This window comes from Capsicum annuum, chromosome 8 (assembly GCF_002878395.1).
Source record: "Capsicum annuum cultivar UCD-10X-F1 chromosome 8, UCD10Xv1.1, whole genome shotgun sequence".
NCBI classification, from domain to species: Eukaryota; Viridiplantae; Streptophyta; class Magnoliopsida; order Solanales; family Solanaceae; genus Capsicum; species Capsicum annuum.
In genome coordinates this window covers 144958966-144972895 of record NC_061118.1, presented here as the reverse complement: position 1 = coordinate 144972895, position 13930 = coordinate 144958966, and the positions used below count along the sequence as shown (strand labels likewise).

Below are 13930 nucleotides of genomic sequence, written 5' to 3'. Positions count from 1 at the left end.
GCTCGCCTCGGGTGTGTTGTGTGATAAGAAGGTGCCACTTAAGCTTAAAGGCAAATTCTATAAAGTGGCAGTCTGTCCAGCTATGTTATATGGAGCAGAGTGTTGGCCAGTCAAGAACTTCCACATTCAATTGAAGGTGGCAGAAATGAGAATGTTGCGTTGGATGTGTGGACTTACTAGAGGGGATAGAGTTCGGAATGAGATAGTTCGGGAGAAGGTGGGAGTGGCTTCGATGGAGGACAAGATGCGGGAAGGAAGGCTGAGATGGTTTGGGCATATGATGAGGAGGGGCACGGATGCCCCAGTTCGTAGATGTAGAGGCTAGCGTTGGATGGGTTTCGGAGTAGGAGAGGTAGGCCGAAGAAGTACTGGAGAGAAGTGATTAGACATGATATGGAGCAGCTACAGCTTACTGAGGACTTGACCCTAGATAGGAAGGTGTGGAGGTCGCGGATAAGGGTAGAAGGTTAGGTCGCGTGCGTGGGTTGTAGCTAGTAGTAGAAGAGCTCATGTATAGTTGGGTTAGTAATCCTAGGACTGTGTCCATAGGTGGGGGTCGTACTTTCCGGATGTCATATTTCTTATCTCTTATTTCATATTGCGCTTATTTATCTTATTTCGTATTGCTCTGATTTCTATTTTATTTTTAGTATGTCTTATTCCTTTTATGTTATGCCACCCACCAAGCTTAATGGTGCATTACGCAATTGCTTACTATTCTCTATCTTGAGCCGGGAGTCTATCAGAAATAGCCTCTCTACTTCTTTGGAGGTAGCGGTATGGACTGCGTACATTCTACCCTCTCCAGACCCCACCCCACTTTGAGGGAAATCGGGGATTAAAAGCACAAATTTGCATTAATTTTGAATTGTGCCCACGTTGGTCCATCAATGAATATATGCTAAGTCCAATGTCAATCATTTGATCTTAAGAGGTTATAAGCAATTGTGAAAATGAAGAAAGGATTTGTGAGGAAAGATAATAACACAATTTGTAATTTTTGCTTCCATTTCAATAACCATCAGAAGTTGCTGAATCAAGACTGGGGCCAAAAACTAATTCGCAATGCACCCAGTCAAAGGAGCGCAACTGAAATATGCACAATATGGGGAACTCGTCGATGGATCAAATATCTTGAAGTATCCACCTAAAACTTGACAGTCGCAGTCTGCAGATACCCAGCATCAGATATCTGAATGAAGAGAAGCCATCAGTAATGCGAAGCTAACATTTAAGTTAAAAAGAAAAACTGTGTTATCGCAGAAAACAAACTTTTGAATCAGCAGCAGCCTCGTGCAATTCATCCAAGACAGCTCGCAGAGCTTGATTACAAATTTTACAAACCAAATTTATAACTGATTTGTAAGTGACTCTGCAAAACCAAATTCAAATGAATACGAAATCAACTCAGTTACGAAGCATAAAATATAGATCAATGGCTGATACGGAGAAATTAAAAACTAAAATCATGTCCCACATACTACTAAAACAGATCAAAATTCTTTTAAGTTTTACGTAAAACCTTTTACAGTTTTTATAACTGATTCTTTTTAACTGCTCGCCTCTAACATGTGCTATTGAAATATTATTTATTTTCTTAATAACTGGAACCAACATATGTCAAAAACTCAATACTTGAAATGTAAGGATGGGATGATTACCAACTCCGAACTGAATAGGGAAGACAACCACGAAAGGGACATAAATGCAAATAACATGTTTAAAAAGTTCTTCACTTAGAATATAATAAATAAAAACAGTTGAAGCAGATTAGCATGTACAAACATACAACAACATACCCAGTGTAGTCCCCCAAAGTGGGGTCTAGAGTGTACCAGACCTAACCTCTACCTCAGAGGTAGAGCGGCTGTTTTCGATAGACCCCCGGAAATAGCATATACAAGCAAAATAGTAAGGAAATATGCAGAACGCATCGAAGTCGAGGACTAACTTTAATACAATCAAAGAGAAAACTAGAAGATATACTAATCACTTGAAACATTGAATCTGAAAAGCTCACCTAAGAAAGCAGCAGCAATTTTCAGCTGCCTTTCTGGGTACATGGCATAAAGTTTGCATTCTCTACAAAGCTTAGCAATCATGCACTGGAAAATTGCTTGTTCCCTGCAAGTTTCAAATATCATTTCAAAATCAATTGCACTCTTTCTAATAGTTTAAACTTTTCGATGAAGCAGTCGCATAGTTCAGCATGTTATCAAAGAGACAGAATGTCCTGGTTCTATTCTGTAACAGTTTGAACTTTTATTCTAGGTGGTCACACCATTTAACAAAGAAGAGATTTTAGTGAATCATCACAATAGACCAAAACAATGCAGCAGAATTGAGTCATGCCATTTTTCTCAAACCAACATCAATAGCATCGTCGTTGTTTTCTGCAAAGCACTTGAGAAAGTAGTGTGCATTTAAAGTAAATATACGCAAGTTTAGAGTTGATTAAATCAGACTAAAGCTTACGTGTAGTGAAACTCTAAAAGTGAGAAAAATGTCTAAATTTCCTATTTGTACACAGCAATTCTCAAAATGGAGTGAGCATGTAAAACATAAGTGTTTACTGGGATCTTTATTCTAAACAATAAGTGTACATTTGGCACTACCCAAAACAAAGAGAATGATGAAAAAATAATTAGTCTAACTGATGCATAATCTGTAAACTTCTTAAAGAGCACAATGCCAAAGGAGATGCAGTGTAAGAACCAAAGAAGTGAAAATGAAAAAGAACACATGAATTGCATGACTTGAGAAAGCTTTCAGAAACAAAAGATCATAGACATGAATTCTGGTAAAACAAGTTGACCTATTATCTGCTGATCCTTTGAAATGAGCAAGCATTTGAATCATTGCATGACTAGTCAGCTGACCAGAGAACATTTGGTGGAAGTGCAAGGTTGCTTCTGCTTCAATATCATTAGCATAACCATCAGCAACAGAACTATGACTTGCATGTGCCGGTGAAACTCTTGAAAGTGCACGCTCAACAAATGCAACAAGCTCTGGATGACTTGAACGTAGATGAGATATTTGCACGATCCGAATGCAGTATTGTGACCATTCAATCAGACGGTCAACAAACTGCGCCAACACCCTAATACCAAAAAGAAACACCTGCATGTAGAGAAGCCATCAGTAATGCCAAGTTAACAGTAATATTTGGGACGTGTTTATAAAGTCACATGAGAATTCAATTCTAGTGTAACTGCTTGTTTGTGTGCCTAAGTAATTGGTTTATTAAATTGGAATTAATTGTAGCTTAAGGAGTGAAACTAACTTTTCAATTCCCAAGGGGGAGACGAAACTTGCTGGCAATTATATTTTCTTTAACTTTCCTTTTTACACTCCCTCAAGTATTTGCATTTACTAGATGTGTAATCCAAATACACCCTTAAGAAAAGCATGTTATGGCCAATGCAAACCTTTGAATCAGCAGGAGTGCACAATGAATCAAACACATTTTGCAAAGCAATATCAAGAGTATGATTAGTTACAAGTTGATTCTTGATAAGAGACCCTGTAAAGACAATTTCCAACAACAATACGAATAATAGCTCAAATAGGAAGCCAAAAATAGTAAATGGGGCAAAGCAATTAACAGTGGGATTCATGGCATGCTCAGACTTCTGCCTTTTTCTATAAATAATAATACTCTCTACATTTTGAACATGATTTTTGATAAATTTATACACAAAATGGAATAGGCCTAGAGCTTAAAAGTAGGAGACTTCAGAGAGCAGACAGATTTTTGATAATTATGGCGTCTGGGCAGCTTGAGCGAACATCGACTAATTTCGGGTACCTGCTACCTCCCACCAACACAGGTTACAGGTAACTCTGTCCCACCAAGAATTGGACAATCTAGATTTTTGCCTCCACTGGATTTGAACTCGAGACCTCATGATTCTCAACCCACTTCATTGACCACCTAGCCACACCCTTGGGTGCATGAGCAAATAGACAAATTTATCTCCATGTCATTGAAGATAATATAAGTTTGCCGTTGGCAGATTTCAAACTTAAAGCAATATGGAGGGACAAAGAGATCAAGATGGTGAAAGGAGTTAGAGCATGTTAGAATTATAGATAAAAATTGTAAAACAGGTGCACTAAGAACATGTAGTTAATTTAGTCTTAACCATTTGTCTGTAAATGTTTCTTTTAATTTAAAAAGCTGTTTCGTTGGGGCGACCATAAGTATGCATAGCTAACATGTCTAAGTGTATTTCCATAGATTTAACTATTAGTACTTAATAAAACAGCTGAAACAGATTTGAAAATGAACAATAATCTATTTAAGAACAAATCATATCAATCCGACCCCATACCTAAGATTACTAAGGAAGTATATTAAACCCCTCAAAGTCAATTAAGGACAAATTTCAATACACACTAAGAGAATAATAGTAGGAGACAAGCAGTTGAAGATTATCATTTGAAACTCTGACCTATGAAAACAGCAGCAATTTTGATTATCCTCTTTGGAAACCTGACTTACAGTTTGAATTCACCGAACAGCATAACAATCATGCACCGGAAAATTGCTCGTTCCCTGCAAGTTCTTAACAAATGAGAATTAAGCTAAATTGATAGAACATCAAGATAAACCAAAACGATGAAGTAGTGCTAATTCATGTCTTTGCTTTTCTTAATACCAACGTGAAAGCCAAAAAAAATGAAGCAAATATATCTTCCTTATCTTCTGCAAGTACCACCGAGAGATAAGAACGTGCATTTAGGACAAAAATATATTCTCAGGTTTAGCTTTGACTGGATCAACTAAGGTCTACTGAGAATTTCTCACAGTGAAAAAGGTATCCTAATGCCCTCTTAATTCCATCATAAGCACATGCAGCAAGCATTTATAAAGCTTCAAATTGCATAGAAATTACAGTACATTTGCACAACCTTGCCCCAACCAACATAAAATAAATCGAAAAGAAGAAAACAAATAAATGGAGAAGAATGGAAATATATCTAGTCAAACTGTCATAAGATTTGTTTGTTTAAAACATAAGAGCAAAATGCGGAAAAAAGGAAAGTAACACATGATCTGCGTTGTGTAAGCTTTGGGAAAACAAAAATATTATCAACATAGATTCCGGAAAATTGACCTGTTATCAGTTGATCCTTTAAAGTGAGCAAGCATTTCAATCATTGCATCATTAGTCAGCTGACCAGAGAACATTTGATGGAAATACAAGCGAGCTTCTGCTTCATGTCCTGCATCTACAGCAGGACAATGGCCTGCATGTGCCTGTGAAGTCCTGGCAACATCCTGTTCAATGAACTCAACAAGCTCCGGATGATCTGTACGCAGACGATATACTTTCACGATACGACTGCAGTAATAGGGCCATTCAATCAGACGTTCAACAAACTGTGTCAGTGCCCCAATACCAAAAACAAACATCTGCAAGAAGAGAAGCCATTAGTTGAGGGAAGCGAACTTAATGTCTATGCTAAGCATGTTATTACTGGAGGCAAACATTTGAACAAGGAAACTCGCGCAATGCATCCAAGACCGCTAGCAAAGCAATCTATGAGTTATGAGCTGATTCTTGATAAGTGACCCTGCAAAAGTAAATTTCAACTGTAAAAGGACTAATAGCTTAAAGGAAGAAAAAAGTTATTAAAGGGGTGAAGTAATTCAAACTAGAATTCACGCACACTCGTTGATGTGCATAGTTCTAAAAATAATTAATCTTCATCTTCGGAATAATAAATTTTTAACTTTAAAGTCGACTATTTTTTTAAAAAAATTGTATACACATAAAAAATAGGAGAAGTAGGGCTTAAACTTGGATCTTGAGTGTGTTGTACATTTATTTACATATTAATACTTTACATAAGAGTGGAAAGCTAAAACATTATGAGGAGATCAAGACACTTGGTTAAGCAAGTTGGAGCTTAATAAGTAATTATTGATGAACTAGTCAAAAATTTCACCAAGCCCATGTCATATTTTATTGTAATATATACTGAGCCCACAATTAATAATCTTGCTCTTTTCAATGGAAGAGCAATATCACACAGGTCTTTTTTAATCAAATGACAGTAGATTTCATTCAACAATGCATCTAGAGAATGCAGTTGAATTACAAAAATCGCTAGGTCCTGTACAACCGTAACTCCTGTCTAATAAATTCAAAGAGCTCGAAAAAGAACAAACAAAAACAGTAGTATTTACATGACAAAGGTTACATCAAGAAAACAGGATCATTAGACGTCTAACATTCAAATAATGTCTGGAGTTGAGATTCCTTCAAAACCCCTCTAGTTCCTCTACTTCCAGATACTCCACACGACACAAAGTGGAACCATCTGCCAAGTTTTTCTGATGGATTTCCCAACTCTCCATTACACCCCAGCTAAAGAAAGCCTCTCTAAGACTACCAGGCAACACCCTTTGTATTCCAAGTAGGCAAAGAAACATATCCCAAACATTTTTTGTTACATGAAATTGCAAAAAAGAGATGATCAATATTTTCATTCTCTGCCAAACATAAGCACGCCTATTACAGATTTCTATACCTCTTTCCCTTAGGTTATCTTGAGTTAGACGTGGCCCATGATATCTGTTAAGTATCCCACATCAGAATAGGGATGGATAATTGGTCTCCTTATATGGACTTGGACAATCCTCCCCTCATGATCTAGCTTTTGAGGTTGAATTCGGCCCAAGATCCATTCTTTACAATATCCAACCAGTTGAAGCAGGCTAGTTTGCTTTCTGTCTCCACACTGTAAATAGTGCCTCTTGTAGCTGAAACTGGGCACTATGAATTTAGGACAATACTTGCAACTTCCCAATCTTGGCAGGCCTTCTAAAAGAAATTTTCCAACAGTCCCCCGTCTCCTAGCTGACTAAGATTAGCATTGGAACTGCTTGAAAAAAGATCTGAGGAACTCCTCCTCCTTCAGGCTGTTATTTCCTATCAACTTTTTTTTTTTTGGTAACCATATCTCCTATCCACTTTTCTAACAAAATATGCTCCCCATTCCCTATTCTGAAGCGCTGTCATGCAGTTTATTTATATACAATTTAGAAAAACAATTGATCTGTTAGCCAACAAATCATATTCCAAGTAAAAGTTGCTTAGGAAGTTAAAATAATTCAATTATTAATTGCATTTAAAGAGAATAATATCTTGTACTTACAAGTAATATGCCAGGACAAGAGGTATTAACAAATAAATCATATTAAGTTGAATTCAAAGCTACTCTAGCAAGTTGAAATGATTTCTTCCAATCTCAAAATCTACAAGAAGTTTCATTCTGGAAGCTACATATTATTTTCTCCGCAATCTGATGTCTATCATTAGGGCCCAACTTTTGATGATCTTGAACAGTGTGGTTTTCTAAAAGTTTCTTGTGTATACCTAAATCAAGTTTAGCCCAACAGCTGTGAGTTCTGAGTAATACGCCAAACCTGACAAGTATTGAGGCAAAACTAAAATCTGGTAATTACCTCACGCGTAAACAATTTGAGGAACAATTCACCTTTTACAAAGACAAGCCATAGTTGATAAAAAGAAATTGACCTCCTATAGGTAAACATCTGGTTTCTCTGTCAATCCTCTAGAAGCTCTAAATTATTTAGAATTATCCTCTATGTCCATTCCCCTCTATTCCGTTGCATTTCATTCCATTATTCAGAAGATTCATCATAGTTAAACAACTTTCATGTTAGTCATCAAATTAATGCAACTCTTCTCCTTCATCTGAACTTGGGAGCGACTATATTTTGTGAAGCTCAAACAAGGGATTTATAGCTCTTCCAATATATGGTTTCTTCACGACCGTATTTCATTTTCAAACCTACTTTGAAATGCTTTAGTTGAGCCAAGGGTCTATCGGAAACAACTTCTCTATGGTTTGCGTATACACCACCCTGCCCAGACCCCACTTGTGGGATTATGCTGGGTTGTTGTTGTTGTTCTTGTCGTTGTAGTATATGCTATAAAATCACGATTTTTCAACTATTAGGCATTAGCTAAATTAGAGCCAAAACTAAAGGACTTCATAACTACTCCATATGTCATCAAAACCGAAAGGGTAACATATTCAACTCCTACCCAGGTAGGAAAGATAAACCCTTCGATGGAAAAATGTTAAGCTAACATATTAAAGTGTAATTTCAATGGTGGGTGCTAGATATTTTTTCATGAAATTATTAATAATATTTGTATGTTCAAATCAGAATAAATTTATTAACCTACTTAACTGGCCATGATCCTTCGAACTAATAAGGAATATGCTAAACACGAGCGTAAAGTATAAATTTGAATACAGCAAGGAGAAAACAGAAGGAGGGCAGTTGAATATTAGTATATGAAGATCTGACCAAAAAGAATAGCAGCCATTTGGAGTTGCCTCACAGGGTACTTGGTAAAAGATTCAGTAAACAGCCTAACGATCATGCAGCGGAAAATTGACTGTTCCCTGAAAGTTCCAAATACACCCAAGGAAGAAATTTAATGAATCATCACAATAGCCCAAAACAGTGGAAGTAGAACTCATTTCATCACTTCTTAACAGCAGGATAAACAACTAAAATCTGAAAAAAACATCTTGCTTCTCTTCTGCAAATATTTAAGACAAAAACATGCCTTCGAAGTAGAGAACATTTGCAGGTGTAGATTTGATATGGTCAAACTAAATTTATGTGGAGAGAAATTTTCAAAGTGAGAAAAAGCCCCAAACTCCCTCCTCACACTGCCATAATCACATGCAGTCAGCTATTATAAAGAATCAGATTGTATAAAAATTATGGTACATTAACCACACTTCCTGGCCAATACAGAAAAGGAATTCGAAAAGAATAAAACAAACAAAAGAGATGACTTGTAGGATATTTCAAAAGGAGGAGCAAAACAAAACATTTGCGTTTAGAGTAGACTTGTAGAAATTCAACAGTAGAGGATCGGTTTGATCAGATAAAACCGTGATTATAAAAAAAGAGAATTCTCAACATGATAAAAAGAAGTTTAAATTCCCGCATCACCCAGCAATATTAAATGCATTGATCTGCAATAAAATCATTAAATTATATAGAAGAACTGGGATTCTCCAAAAGAAGAAGAAGGAAAAAGATATTATTGTATCCTATACATAAGCTCTCTCCGTACAAACAACCGTTATTGACTAAAACAGCTACTTTCTTGAGCGACTGACGCTCACACACCCAGATATGATTGTCTGGTTCAGAAGGTCTATAGAAATTGAAGGCCAACAAATGTGGCTAGAGAAGTGGACACTGGATTTTAATCTGGAAGAGGATTCTTCGATTGTCCCAATTTGGGTCCTCCTCCCCGGGCTACCTTTCCATTGTCACATGTAGAACTAGGTTAAACAAATAGTTAGCCTGATTGGCACTCCCCTATAGATGGACAGAGCTATGGATCACAAGACGAGACCTAGCATGGCTAAGGTAAGAGTTGAAGCTTATCTAACCAAACCCAAGCTTAATGCAGTTTGGGTGGGACTGGACTCTTTTCCAGTTTGCACTTTACTGAACTGGATGTGGAACTGGACTCTGAAATTGTCACCAATATGCTTCTTAACAGTGGCACTACCATTCTCAAATTGAAGAGAAGAGTGGAAAAGAATTTGGAAAGGTTGAGCCTGATAAATGCAACTGTCAGGCAAGGCACTGCTTTAGAGAGGTAAATCAGGTAGCTGATTGCTTAGCTAAGTATGCCTCCAAACAAGATATTGGCAGGCACTTTGACTACTTCCAAACATTGCCAAAAGAGTCAAAGGACCCTATTAATGGCATAAGAGTCAAGTACCTCGTCTGAGAATTTGATATGCTAAAGCTTTTTTTTTTTTTAGTTAAATGTTCTTTCTTAGAGTAGGATACTCTGTAATTAGTCCTACTCTATTTTACTCATTGACTTGGTTTGTTAACCAGTTAAGTGTTATATTGTGAGGTCAGGCTTAGCCTCCCTCTGTGTAAGCGTTTTTGCTGAAATATAACTAATACTACCTTCTGGTAGTTTAACCAACAACAACCAAACAAACAAAAAAGAGAATAATGAAGTATATATCCCAACTGCTGCATGGTTTTTTTCTGGTTAGCAAGAAAAATACCAGAGGAGAAGCAATCGTAAGAATCAAATAAGTGCAAAAAGAAAAGGAATCCACGATTTGCATCTGTGCGACGAATATAAAATCAGAAGATCATCGAAATGGATTTTTGTAAGCAATTGACCTCTTTTCAGTTGATTTTTTCAAATGAGCAGGCATTAGAATCATTGTATCATTAGTCAGCTGACCAGTGAAAAGTTGATGGAGACACAAGTTTGCTTCTGCTTCAATATCTTCAGAATAAAAATCAGATGATGACAAATCAGAAGAATCAGCACACTTAAACCGTGAATTGGTTCCCTTGTATGTTACGTGCAACTTATCCACTTCCACAAATAAGTAGGGTGAAGAAACTAGGCCAGAATGAGACTGGAGGACCTGCAGGGTATAGGTCCATAAATAAGTAAAAGCAAATTGAAGTGTATGCTGCTGGAACTAATCAATCTCAAGTGTCAAAAGGGGACCTTTAAGAACGTTGAAGAAGTTTCTGAATAAATAGTCCAAAGAGCATTGGGAGAAAAGAAGTGGTTGGAATTAACATCTTGAGCAGCAAGATGCACCTCCTTCAAGAACTTGATGCATTCCTACAAAATATATGTAACGTTTGGCACAATGGTTTGATGCGGGAATACAGCAAGCAAATATTTTCTCCTATGTTAAGAACAACGACAAGGCAGACTAGATCTGGAGAACAGCAACAATGTAAACCAAATATTTCAAATTTATAGATAGTGGATAACATACCTCATAGAATGCATCTTTATAAGTGTTCAAGTTACTGCTCAACCATTTCTCCAAATCAATGAGTTCTTTGCAGGAAGCAAGGGCAGCAAGTCTAATACTGAATGAATATGGAATCATATCTAGTATTGGTGATAGAATCTGAAAGGAAAAATGAGCTACACTAGTTTACAAATTGAAGGAATGGAGATGATTAGGTATATACAGAAAAGGAAATATGTACACAAATCAGTGTAATTTCAGTGAGTGATTAATTTCACTCCAAGTAAAGCCTTGAAGAAGTAAACAAACAGAGTTCTTTAAGTTATTGCTTTGGACAGTAATCCTGCAAACATCATTTGACCGCTCTAGAGCAATTGAAACAAAAACAACTATATATTCTACAGCAAGCTATCATGATGCGTAAAACAGCTTTAACACTTGACATATTAGAAGTTTTCCTAATCAAACTATGACTGATTATTAACTACAGAATGTTCAAGACTGGAGGTACATAGAGAACTCGCTTCCCACAACACATGTTAACAGTATGGTTTTTGAATAGTGTAAGGGAAAAGTATACTTAAATCTGATAAGTTATCCAACCTTTATATCTTAACAGATAGCCAAAAATCTGCTCATGTTTTCTGGGTCAATGCTCAGGGCATCTACAAGACCCCGCAACAATATGTTGGGATTAACATGCCACAGATGAGTTCAATCATACCACTTGCATCGGCATTTTGCAGTAATATTGGGATAACAGCAGATGAAACTTCTTGCTGGAGAAGATTAGATGCAGTCTGAAAATCATTTAAAGGACATTTTGTTAATAACGATGAAGAGATAACAGGAATGAATTTTAATCCATATCAAAACCCAGTACATTAATGTGGGCCATCCCAAGAAGCAAGACTTCAGGGAAGTACTTCAGAGGGTGCTCAAGTATGAACCTCACAGAACTTGCATGGTCTCTCTCAGCCAGCTGGCAAAGAACTTCCAGAAGGTCAAGACACAACCAAGCATGATTTGCATGTTCAGTTTGAACCTTATGGCGAATCACAACATCAACATTGGCCTGCAAAACCAACTCCTAGATCAATGAAAATGATATGATGTTCATATAAGTTAATATTAAAAACATCAGACAGCCTACCAGTTGCCTCCCAGAATGTGCAAAGGTAAATACTTCCGGAGGGGCTGAGACAGCATACTTAAGTAAGGAAATCTGACCCTCAGCATTCTTCCAGACAGAACCACAAATAGCTCTGAGCGGAAAGTGACCCTAAGTTCCAGCAGAATAAACAAAGATATGTTCGGTAAAACTTTTGAATTTTCGTGGATGATGGTACCAATATACATTGGTCCATGTATTGAAAAGCATTCCCAAGGAAATTGAGGAAACAATAAAAAGTAAAGTAATACAAACAGAACGAGAAGTTCCAAGGAAAAAAATAACATAATAAAATATCAAAACCTACAAACAGGGGAATGTAAACAAGTTAATTGAATAGAAATGCATGCCTTGCAATTCCAGACTTTGCAAAGTCCCCTATTTGAATCTAGAAATGTTTTCCTCGGCTTTTTTGCCTTAATCCATTCCTTTATTTAAGGATAGTGAAAGAAGACAGAAACGATATGCTCAAGAGAGAAGATATGGTAGAGTGAGAAGAGGTACCTGGCTGGCATATTTATAAACAGACATCAAAAAGTAAAAAGCTGCTTCATTGGGAATATAGAAACCTTCATGATCTAGGTTTTCCATAACAGCTACCCAGTTCAGTCCAGGAGCCTGCAGCAGAGTTGGCAAAACTGATTGTTATCATCAAGGCTAAAACTGCACTATCAAGAAAATAAACTGATAAATGTACAAGGTAATGGAACTCACAAGTTGCTTCGTTGCATAAATAAGAGTTTCGGCATCCCAGTCAGTCATTTGTGATAGATTAGATGTATTGTTGCCAAAAAAATCAGCAACGAATTTTGGGAATACACTCTTGTCATCCTCCAGACCTGCACGGACAACCACACCAACTATCCTAGCAATGGTCACTTCATTCAGTGGCAAAAATAAGGATAAAACTTCTTTGCATTGTGAGATATTAGCAGTGTGTCCACAATCCGGTTCCTTCCTCTCTGTTATGGCTACTACTTCCTTCATTGTTTCTGCTAAAAGAGGATCAACATTATTTTCTCCACCATCGTTTAAGAAATCAATGAAAAAGGAAAAAAGAATAATATCAGCTTATGTCAAAGAAGGACTAGAAGAATAGACAAGAGAGGTTAAAGAACAATCAAGCCAATTGCATCCCTGCCTTGTCCAAGAAGAGAACAGATGGACCAAGTTCCTTTACATAAGAGTGACCTTTTGCACCAAGTTCTGCTACTCGATAAGCGAAGAAAAGACAGAAAACGAAAGGATTGTGCAACAACTCACTCCCACACTTAATGCAACAATGAACTTACTAATTGATGAATGGTAGTAATATTTTTGGTGAGGAACAGAAAATCATTGTATGATCCACCAAGGCCCTCCCCCATTTGAGCATTTAACTTATCTTCATCAACGATCGTAGCTTTAGCTAAGTAGATTTAACAGAAAATAGTTAAATAAGAACATAAAAACAAGTAAAGCCACCAAAAACGTTCAAAATCTAAATGTCGATGGATGCCCAAAGAACATATAAACCTACGCATTTTTAAGTTGTAGTTAGCAAATATCAAGCGGCACCCCATTCACGGAATAATTAGAAGAAATCACCAAGTGTTTTAGGTCTGCCTACGTCTCGACAATTCTCAATGCACTTCATTGACAACTAAGGCACGCCCCTTGAGTCGCCGCCTAACATTATTTGTAGGCGTGATAAGTCACCTATTTGATTTGTACTTTCAGCAAAAGTTTAGATTAATTTTGAAAGGAAAAAAGAAAAGTTTTTGAACCCACTCCTAAGTTATGGATTAGGAGGTTTGTTTACCCATCAAATCTTGGTTTGTTTTGTTAAGTTGTTTGGTCAAAGTAAAAACCATGAGCCTCGGCATGCATTAACAAGAAAAACAAAATAATGCAATAAAGAAAAGCAGTACATAATAATGCCTGAAAAAACTTGTT

General features: G+C 36.8%; 3 protein-coding genes across 10 annotated transcripts; all 3 read right to left on the bottom strand.

Annotated features, from left to right (window-relative positions):
- Nucleotides 1-835: 835 nt before the first annotated feature.
- Nucleotides 836-8653, bottom strand: LOC107839159. 8 transcript variants are annotated; one of them, XR_007043533.1, is made up of 8 exons: nucleotides 8357-8653; nucleotides 6544-7027; nucleotides 5124-5583; nucleotides 4508-4561; nucleotides 2816-3103; nucleotides 2021-2124; nucleotides 1290-1372; nucleotides 836-1255 (listed from the first exon to the last, which is right to left on the bottom strand). XR_007043533.1 is itself a non-coding variant. In XM_047394457.1 (6 exons), the coding sequence occupies exons 2-6, from the start codon at nucleotides 5420-5422 to the stop codon at nucleotides 1185-1187; spliced, it is 753 nt and encodes a 250-aa protein (XP_047250413.1). In that variant the 5' UTR covers nucleotides 5423-5583; nucleotides 8357-8650; the 3' UTR covers nucleotides 836-1184. The 8 variants fall into 8 exon arrangements, 1 of the variants encoding a protein (XP_047250413.1); XR_007043530.1 differs by lacking the exon at nucleotides 6544-7027 and having other exon boundaries at nucleotides 5124-5422; nucleotides 5499-5583; nucleotides 8357-8652; XR_007043532.1 differs by lacking the exon at nucleotides 8357-8653 and having other exon boundaries at nucleotides 5124-5422; nucleotides 5499-5583; nucleotides 6544-7873.
- Nucleotides 8654-10033: 1380 nt separating this feature from the next.
- On the bottom strand, nucleotides 10034-10977 carry LOC107879729. Its single transcript, XM_016726677.2, has 3 exons — nucleotides 10846-10977; nucleotides 10566-10685; nucleotides 10034-10479 (listed from the first exon to the last, which is right to left on the bottom strand). Exons 1-3 carry the CDS (start codon nucleotides 10960-10962, stop codon nucleotides 10195-10197), a joined length of 522 nt encoding a protein of 173 aa, XP_016582163.1. The 5' UTR covers nucleotides 10963-10977; the 3' UTR covers nucleotides 10034-10194.
- Nucleotides 10978-11070: 93 nt separating this feature from the next.
- On the bottom strand, nucleotides 11071-12982 carry LOC107879231. Its single transcript, XM_016726313.2, has 6 exons — nucleotides 12710-12982; nucleotides 12500-12613; nucleotides 11978-12106; nucleotides 11708-11899; nucleotides 11549-11624; nucleotides 11071-11189 (listed from the first exon to the last, which is right to left on the bottom strand). The coding sequence occupies exons 1-6, from the start codon at nucleotides 12980-12982 to the stop codon at nucleotides 11071-11073; spliced, it is 903 nt and encodes a 300-aa protein (XP_016581799.2).
- Between the last annotated feature and the right edge of the window lie 948 nt (nucleotides 12983-13930).